The following is a 10338-nucleotide window of genomic DNA, read 5'->3' as shown; positions in this document are numbered from 1 at the left end:
AACAAGCTATCGACTTGGCACAAGTAGTTGTTATTGATGTAGGTCGGATGGTATTGCAAATGGGCCATATCGGTCCACTTTTACGTATAGCCCCCATATAAACGGACCCCCAAATTTGGCTTGCGAGGCCTCTAAGAGAAGCAAATTTCATCCGAGCCGGCTGAAATTTGGTACATGGTGTTAGTATATGTTCTCTAACAACCATGCAAAAATTGGTCCATATCGGTCAATAATTATATATAGCCCCCATATAAACCGATCACCAGATTTGACCTCCGGAGCCTCTTGGAAGACTAAAATTCATCTGATTCAGTTGAAATGTGGTACGTGATGTTAATATATGTGGCCTCAAACACCCATGCAAAAATTGGTCGATATCGGTCCATAATTATATATAGGCCCCGTATAAACAGATCCACAGATTTGACCTCCGGAGCACCTTGGAAGAGCGAAATTCTTCCCATTCGGTTGAAATTTGGTACGTGATGTTAGTATATGGTATCCAACAACCATGCAGGAATTGGTTCCTATCAGTCCTTTTGGAGAATTCATCCGATCTGGTTGAAATTTGGTACGTGGTGGTAGTATATGATATTTAACAACCATGCCAAAAGTGGTCCATATCAGTCCATAATCATTTATAGCCCCCATATAAACCGATCCCGAGATTTGGTTTTGGAGCCTCTTGGAGGAGCAAATTTCATCCGAGTGAGTTGAAATTTGTGGATGACAGTCTTTCGTAGAAGTTTCTACGCAATCCATGGTGGAGGGTACATAAGATTCGGCCTGGCCGAACTTACGGCCGTATATACTTGTTATTAATATTTTTTGTATTTTATTTTCTTATTATCTAATTTTTGCAAATTGAAAAACTTCTTCGCTTCCACCGGGAGTTGAACCTGTGTCTGTTGGCACCATAACAGAACGCCTTCGCACACTCAGCTACAAACGCCATTGAACACGATGCATCAAAACGTCTATTCAAATGTTTGTTATATGAGCCTAACATGACACCACGGCATGACATTCTAACTACTTCCTGAGATGTTCTTTATTATTATGAATACAAAAATAAAGAAGGCTGCTTCAAGTCTCACCAGTGGCAATATTTTATTAAAATTTTTTCTAAAAAAATATTTTTTATGTTATACATCGTTTTTATTTTCTTTATTTTTTTCGGCATATATTTTTGTATAAATATATTTTTCCATTAGAAATAAAAATAATTTAAATGATGGTAATTTGCAAAACATTTTCAAAAGAACTTCCATGGAAGTGAAAAAGTCAAACGGCACAGGTTCAAATCCCAGCGGGGATGACTTTTTTTATTGATTTTTTTTGCGAATTTTAATTGTCCAAAACTTAAATTTTCACTTAAAATGGCCTAATTCCGTACTTTCTAAAACTTGCCCAAAAGGACTGCATCGGAAATGAAAAAAAAAAATCGATAGGAGATCCCGGGATGCACTTAAAAAGAAATGTTTGTGGACTTGTCCAAAAGAACTGCATCGGAAGTGGAAAAAACTTGATGGGGGATTCCAGGATGAGCTTTAAAAGAAATGTTTATGGAACAACTTACAATTTGCTGGGTATTTAATCTGCCCTTTTTTTGTCTAATATATACTCCATATGGACTAACTTACAATTTAGAAAACGATGGTAAGAAGTTACCTTGCCATGGGCAAGTGTTACCACAAGCCAAGTAATCGATTGTGGTTTACAGCCTTCAGTAGAAGTTACTACACAATCCATGGTGGAGAGTACATAAGATTCGGCCGGGCCGAACTTACGGCCGCATGTACTAACCTAACCTAAACCCACTCTTCGTTTTGGATCCATTTGGTTTGTTTTCCACTACTGTGTCTTATTCATTCATCCAGCTGATCATCCTCATCCCCCACTTCAATGCAAAATTTTCAAAATAATTCTTAGTTGACACTTTATAGTCTTTAATCCAAAGATTCAACATTGCAGATAATTTAAATGTTATTTCTTTTCTTTAACGGAGGGACGCAAAATTCAAAGTTTCGTGTCCTAAATTTAAAGAAAGAATTTTTTAAAGCTAAGATTATGAGGTTTATTTTAATAGGTGGGTTATACGGGATATAAGTGTTGGTAAGTCCAGGTATCTTTCTCAGCACTGCGGAGATCTTGATGAACTTAACAAGGCCTTCGTTAATGTTTCGACCATACCAATTGATGTTTCCTTTTATGGTAATAGTACACGCAAAGAAAAAAAACGTTTGGAAAACGTGTACCGAAAACGTTTTTCTTTTGTTAGAGTTTTTTGAATTGCTTCGAAAATTTTAAACTTTTATCACCAAAAAAATTCGTTTGTTACAAAATTTTTATTTTTTCAATAAAAAAAGTTATTTTTGAAATAACAACACAGTCCATTTCGTTTATATCAAACACTGTTCTTTTCTGACTTTAGGTCTTTAATAAGACACATTTTACAGTTCAAAATTTAATATAGTACAATGTAATGTTGAACATTTTTTCGGAATCTTCCGAATATATCTGGAATATATGTAAAAAAAAAACAAAAGCAAAAAAACTTTGGCCGAAGCAGGGATCGAACCCACGACCCTTGGCATGAGAGTCGGACGTAGCTACCACTGCTCCACGGTGCCAAACTAACTGTTTGTTTCTGTTAAATAAACTTTGTTTATTCGGTTCGTGGGCGCCGCAAGCTATGCTATATAAATATAACTTATATGGATAATTATCTATTGATGACCATAACAGGTACATAGCTCAGTGGTTAGTGTGTTGGCTTACAATGTGCATGGTCCGCGGTTCGATTCTCCGTCCAGGCGAAAGGTAAAAAAAATTTTAAAAATTTATAAAATCGTATAATTTCTTCTACATTGTTGGTATTACAGGAAAAGGTGTTAAGAACTAAAAATCCTCGTGGTTGTGAGAAAGATGTGAGGGACAATGCAATTAGCAAGAAAATAATGTTTTTTTTTTGAGCTAGTCTTTATGAAATTGTTTTTACATCCTGGAAAAGAATAAACGTTTATCACAAAAAGTATATACTTTTCTTCCAAATACACTTCCTTACAGCGAAAAGCAAATGAGAAACGAACTTTGTTTGTCTAAAATTTCGTTTGGGAGGAAAGAATTATTTTTTTGCGTGTAGTAGAGCAGCGGACGATTCTGATATGTATGGCTCTTTTGAAATTCGATGTGTTTCATATGATGAGGTGGTTATTAGATTCTCCAAAGTGAAGTCTAACGCCGTTGGTCTTGATGGTATTGATCCAAAATTTATTAGGATCATACTTCCAATGATTTTGCCTTTTCTTACCCATTTTTTTAATACGATTTTAACCACAAGTATGTACCCCACTGTTGGGGCAGATCGTATTTTATGTCATTTATATTACTTTAATTTATATATTTATTAATTTATTGTTTTTATTTTATTTATTCTTCACTATTTATTTTATTAGTCGTTTAATTGTTCTTTATTTAAATTTTATTTACATCCCTTTAATGTTTCCCCACCCTAATATTTACTTTCAAATTCATTTCGTTTATTTACTTTACTCTCTTTTAGTTCTATGACCTATATTCGTTTTTCGTTTGTTTTCGATCATTTAATGTTACATTAGTTATTATAGTTTGTTTTGGTTTGATCGATCTCTTCCCACTGCTTATGTTGGTCGTGGGTATAGTTGAAGAAAACAACAACAACAACAAAGCATAAATATCGTTTATGCTTTTGCTTGTTATTTGTTTTTCATAATGCTTGCAAATTTGATACATTGGTTGAATGCATGTATGTATGTACATACATACATATCAATAACTGTCATCTTTTGGTTCTTTTCGTGGTTCAGTGGGAAGAGATGATCAAAGTTAAAGTTAGTTGTCGATTATTGTTTGTCACCAACGCGTTGCTCGAATAAAGGAAAACAATGTTTGAACTTGTTATATTAAAACAAATAGAATATTAACTCTTGTTGTTCGGCATAGTTACATTGAAAATAATTATTGTAATAAAACAAATTATTTAAACTGAATTTTTACTCGGTCGTTGGGTTTTTAAAAAGGCAATGTTTGAACGGGTAAAAATATAAAGAAAATCTAAGTTGTTCTACGGGCGACATATCAACTTTGTGGTTCTGTGCAAACATTTTGGCGACCGTGACAGGACGGTCAGTGTTTAAAGTTGAAAATAATTTGTTGTGGAAAAAGGTTTTCGTACATTTGAAGTGGTGTGGGGTATTTCATCATTGTTGTGTTATTCGTGCTTTCGTTGCCCCTACTGCTGATGTTAAATCCTGTTAGTTTTGTACCTTTGGACACCAACTTTAATTGCTGCCGTCGTAATTATTTTGAAAGAAATTCAACTCGGAGTTTCTTAGCAGAATCAAAGTGAATTGTTGTTAGGTAACAATTATAAAGCTTGGCTTGGTGATACATAAAATTCCAATTTAGTGGAAATTAGCGCCATATTTATTGGAAAGCGCTAATTGCAAAATTGTTGTTCCTGAAATATAAGAAACGCAATTTTCTCTTTCGTCGTTGACGTTCTCTTAAGTTTGCAAAATGACGAGAGACGATAATGATGCTTCTGAAGAAGCAAGTGGTGCTGATTTGTCTTCTCTTAAACAGCAACGTAGCTCTATGAAGAGGAATATCAGCAACATGCATAAAAAGGTAGAAAAAGATGGTGCAAAAGTAGATTCCACTATTTTAGAGTGTCGTTTGCAAATTTTGGAATCATACTTCAAACAGTTGTGCCACATCCAAACTCAAATAGAAACACTTAGTCCGGCTGACACATCGAGGAGTGATTTGGAAGAACTTTTCATAACAGCAAAGGCAAAAATATTGGGCCTTCTGAACAAAAGTCGTAGTTCTATACCTGGTGATACTACTTTGATGAATGCTTCAATTGCCGGAATTTCAACACAATCTCGTTTGCCTTCGTTGAAATTGCCTCGTTTTGATGGAAAATATGGCGAGTATAAAAGATTTATTTCGACATTTAACAACATGGTCCATGAAAATCAAACTATTACCCCAGTTGATAAATTCAATTATTTATTGAACTGTCTCAGTGGTCCCGCTTTGGCAGTTGTTGAAGCTTTTCAAGTGTCAGAGGAAAACTACCCGAAAGCACTAACACGGCTCCAGGAACGTTATGACAATAAGGTATTGATTTTTTTGGAACATATCAACACTCTTTTCGATATTCCGAAAATGGCAAAAGGTGATAGCTCATCATTGCGGAATATTATTGACACTGTTTCGGCTGTTCGTGGTTCTTTGTTGTCGCTTGGGTCTGAAGCAGATGTTATGAACGCAATTTTAGTACATTTGGTTTTGAATAAAGTGGATGCAGATACGAAACAGAATTATGATGAAAAACAAGAATATAAATCGTTGCCCTCTTGGGATTGTTGCTATGATGTTTTGAGTCTTCGTTGTCAATTTCTCGAAAGTCATGGAAAAAGGACAGAATTTGGTGAAAAAGCAAAACTTGTCAAGCCCAAGCAAAATTTTAATCGCACTGCCCATACTTTCGTCAATTCAAATCCAAATTGTGTATATTGTAATTCAACTGATCATTATCTGCAAACTTGTTCTTCGTTTTCGGCAATAGCAGTTCCCGATCGTTTTAATTTTGTAAAACGCGGTGGCCTGTGCATTAATTGTCTGCGAAAGGGGCATATGGTTTCAAAATGTCCATCAAAATCACGTTGCAGATTTTGTAATTCAACTCACCACTCAGTGTTGCACATTTTTAGTCCAGACAACTCGGGACAGTCAACCATTTCGAATACTACTACAGTGCAACCTTCAACTAGTAATCAAAATCCAGTTTCGCTTGTGGCTCGCTCATGTAAAAGGGCAATCATTCCGACTGCTGTGGTTCTCATCAAAGATTATTGTGGAACTTTTCAACCGGTAAGAGCTTTACTTGATTCCGGCTCCGAACTCAATTTCATTTCAGAAGAAACTGCAAAAAGGCTTCGGCTTAAATTTCGACCATATTCACAAGAAGTTTCGGGAATTGGAGAAGTTAGAACCAGAATTAAATTTACCGTGTCCGCTACAATAAAATCAAGAATTAGTTCGTTCCAGTGGTCCTCAACTTTTGCTGTTACCCCAACAATTGCATCTGTACAGCCCGGTGAGTACATATATACTTCAAATTGGAAAATTCCCACCGATATACCGTTAGCTGACCCATTGTTTTTCAAACCGCAACATATTGACATTCTTTTGAGTGCTGAAGTATTTTTTGATTTATTACTTGATGGTCGAATTTCTCTTGGATATGGTATGCCAAACCTTACCAATACTGTTTTTGGATACATTGTTGGTGGTATCGCAAGTACTGGTCAAGCGAGATCTAATTTTACATGCAATTTGATGGTCAATTCTTTAGAAGTGGATCTTGATAAAACTCTAAAAAAATTTTGGGAAGTAGAAGAATACGAAAAGAATCCCAATATGTTGTCCGAAGAAGAAGCAGCATGTGAAAATCACTTTGTTGAAAATGTTAAATTAGATTTTGATGGAAGAGTTGTGGTCCGCTTGCCATTTAAAGAAAATCCCAAATGTCTCGGCGATTCGTTCGAAGCTGCTCGAAAACGTTTTTTGTCCCTGGAAAGACGTTTAGATCGTGATCTACAATTGAAGTCAATGTATAAAGAATTCATGGATGAGTATTTGTCCCTGGGTCACATGTCGCTCTATAATCAACCGTTATGTGGTACCTATTACATAATACCACATCATTGTGTTTTGAGACCACAAAGTACTACAACAAAAATTAGAGTTGTATTTGATGCATCTTCTCGTAGTTCGTCAAATAAATCATTGAACGATATTTTGATGGTTGGACCAACAATACAACAAGACCTGATCACCACACTATTTTCGTTTCGTTTACACAAGTATGCTTTTACTGCTGATATTTCTAAAATGTATCGACAATTTCGAATAGATGAAAATGATAGAAAATATCAACTCATATTGTGGAGAAATCAAAAAGATGAACATTTAAAGGTATATCAACTGAATACTGTTACCTACGGTTTATCTGCCGCCCCATTTTTGGCGATTCGTAGTTTGTTTTTCATTGCAGATAAATATTCGCACTCGCATCCTTGTGGTTCTGAAGTTTTGCGCAACGATTTATACGTGGATGATGTACTCACCGGCGCTGACGACCTTGCAACGCTGGCTCAAAAGAAAAACGAGCTAGTAAAAATATTAAGTTTCCATGGCCTTGAGTTAGCAAAATGGAACAGCAATAACATCATGTTCGGTTCAAATCAAGATGCAGAAATCACCATTAAAACAAGTGAAGATGAAGTTGCAAAAGCCTTGGGTATGTCTTGGAAACCCAAGGAGGACGTTTTTACTTACCGATTCGAGTTACCAGATGTGATGAATCCTACAAAAAGATCTGTTTTGTCAATTGTATCAAAAATCTATGACTTGCTTGGACTATTGAGCCCCATTGTCATTCGATGCAAAATACTTCTTCAAGAAATGTGGGTGCAAAACATTGGATGGGATGACCCATTAACTGAACATCTTAAATCATTATGGCTCCAAATTAAATCGGATTTAAATTACATACATAAAGTTGAAGTCCCCAGGTATGTTTTAACCTCAAATGATACTCTTGGAGAAATTCACGGATTTGCTGACGCCTCGCAACGAGCATATGGTTGTTGTATTTACTATCGAGTTTGTCTTAAGGGAGAATACAAAACGACCCTTTTAATTGCAAAATCCAAAGTGGCCCCAATTAAGGCACAATCACTACCACGGCTCGAATTGTGCGCAGCAGTATTGCTGAATAACACATGGCTCAAAATACAACCAAAAATTTCAAGTTTTGTCTCATCGATATATTTTTGGACTGATTCCAAAATCGTACTACAATGGCTTAAATTACATTCGTCGACGTTGAATTGTTTTGTGGCAAATCGTATTTCTGAACTACAGGAGAAAACAAGAAATGTTAGCTGGAGACACGTCCCTTCGAAGAGTAACCCTGCTGATGTGGTTTCGCGTGGATGTAGCGCGGAGGAAATTTCTAATACCATTTGGTTTAGTGGCCCTTCGTTTTTGGAAGAAGATATTACAAAATGGCCCGGAACTGAAGAACAATTGAACATCGAAATTCTCGAACGTAGAAAGGCAGCTGTTTTTGTGGCAAATTCATCAGAAGTCAACATCATAGATGACCTTCTCGATAAGCATTCTTCCTATATTAAATTTATTAGAATAATTGCTTATATTTTTCGTATATTCAACAGATGTCCTGCTAAGAAAGATGTGAATATTTCTGATGTAATTCATTTGTCCCCAGATGAATTAGAAGAAGGTTTTTGGAGAATTGTGGCTCACATCCAGATGTGGTGTTTTGGTGCCGATATCAAATCACTGAGTAATGGTGGTCTGGTAAACCCATCGCTTCAAAAACTTTCACCATTTGTACATGAGATGACACTTGGAGCAACCACAGTCAAAATTCTTCGTGTTGGTGGTCGTTTGTCCCAAGCGCCCATTCCATATGATGCAAGATTTCCAGCACTATTACCAAAAGACCATCGCTTCGTTAAATTGTATATTGAGCATGTTCATCGCTCACATTTACACGCTGGAGCAAAAGTGTTGTTGGGACTATTGCGCCAGAAAATATGGATTGTAAACGCCAGAGATGTTGTACGCAAAGTTGTTCGCAATTGCGTTCATTGTTTTCATTACAAACCGAAATTGATGGAACAGTTGATGGGAAATTTGCCATCAGATCGACTTCGAGCTCAACGCCCATTTTTGATTGCTGGTGTTGATTTTTGTGGTCCATTCATGACGTCGTACCGTATCCGAGGAAAAGTGCCTTATAAAACATACATAGCTGTATTTGTGTGTTTCACTTCCAAGGCAGTTCATTTAGAACTAGTTTCGGACCTATCGACAAACAATTTCATCTTGTGTCTCAAAAGATTTGTTGGAAGACGTGGCATACCCCAAAAGTTGTATTGCGACAACGCCACTAATTTCGTTGGAGCACGTAACCAAATCAAAGAATTAAAAGAAAGTCTTTTTCGAGATGATGTGGTCCACGACATGAAATCACTTTGTTGTCAACTTGGTTTCGAATTTTGTTTTATACCTCCCCGTGCCCCACATTTTGGCGGACTGTGGGAAGCAGCCGTCAAATCTACAAAAACGCTACTTATAAAGAACGTTGGCAAAGCATATCTTACTTTCGAAGAGCTACAAACAGTCATAATTGACGTTGAGGCAATTTTAAATTCGCGCCCCATCGCTCCAATATCAAACGATCCCAATGATGGTGAAGCCCTAACGCCTGGTCATCTGCTTATTGGTTCTTCATTGGTTGCAGTTCCCGATAAACATATCGATTCATCCCAATCATCATTATTGTCTCGGTGGCAAAGGGTCTCATTTTTGAAACAACAATTTTGGCAAATGTGGTCCCGAGATTATATGCTATCTTTACAACAAAGGTCAAAGTGGTTCAAAGACAATAACAACATAAAAGAAGGGCAACTAGTTCTAATACATGAAGACAACACTCCGCCACAACAATGGTTACTAGCTCGTGTTACAAAACCTATTCTAGGCCGTGATGGAAAGGTTCGTGTGGTTGAACTGAAAACTAAATCTGGAATTTGTACTCGGCCAATTCACAAAGTGGCTCCCCTACCAAATAATGAAGAGGTTTGAAACATGGAGGTTTCAACGGCGGGAGAATGTTGGGGCAGATCGTATTTTATGTCATTTATATTACTTTAATTTATATATTTATTAATTTATTGTTTTTATTTTATTTATTCTTCACTATTTATTTTATTAGTCGTTTAATTGTTCTTTATTTAAATTTTATTTACATCCCTTTAATGTTTCCCCACCCTACTATTTACTTTCAAATTCATTTCGTTTATTTACTTTACTCTCTTTTAGTTCTATGACCTATATTCGTTTTTCGTTTGTTTTCGATCATTTAATGTTACATTAGTTATTATAGTTTGTTTTGGTTTGATCGATCTCTTCCCACTGCTTATGTTGGTCGTGGGTATAGTTGAAGAAAACAACAACAACAACAAAGCATAAATATCGTTTATGCTTTTGCTTGTTATTTGTTTTTCATAATGCTTGCAAATTTGATACATTGGTTGAATGCATGTATGTATGTACATACATACATATCAATAACTGTCATCTTTTGGTTCTTTTCGTGGTTCAGTGGGAAGAGATGATCAAAGTTAAAGTTAGTTGTCGATTATTGTTTGTCACCAACGCGTTGCTCGAATAAAGGAAAACAATGTT

At 36.0% G+C, this 10338-nt stretch overlaps 1 protein-coding gene across 1 annotated transcript; it reads left to right on the top strand.

Annotated features, from left to right (window-relative positions):
* The first annotated feature begins 4560 nt into the window (after positions 1-4560).
* Positions 4561-9735, top strand: LOC142230947 (uncharacterized). The gene has a single exon (XM_075301564.1). The coding sequence runs from the start codon at positions 4561-4563 to the stop codon at positions 9733-9735; it is 5175 nt and encodes a 1724-aa protein (XP_075157679.1).
* The last annotated feature ends 603 nt before the right edge of the window (positions 9736-10338 follow it).

The sequence above is a fragment of the Haematobia irritans genome, chromosome 3 (assembly GCF_050003625.1).
Source record: "Haematobia irritans isolate KBUSLIRL chromosome 3, ASM5000362v1, whole genome shotgun sequence".
NCBI classification, from domain to species: domain Eukaryota; kingdom Metazoa; phylum Arthropoda; class Insecta; order Diptera; family Muscidae; genus Haematobia; species Haematobia irritans.
This window is presented reverse-complemented; position numbering and strand designations above follow the sequence as displayed.

Excerpts from the sequence above, each read along its gene's own strand:
- LOC142230947 (XM_075301564.1), top strand. The coding sequence starts at position 4,561 with ATGACGAGAGACGATAATGATGCTTCTGAAGAAGCAAGTGGTGCTGAT.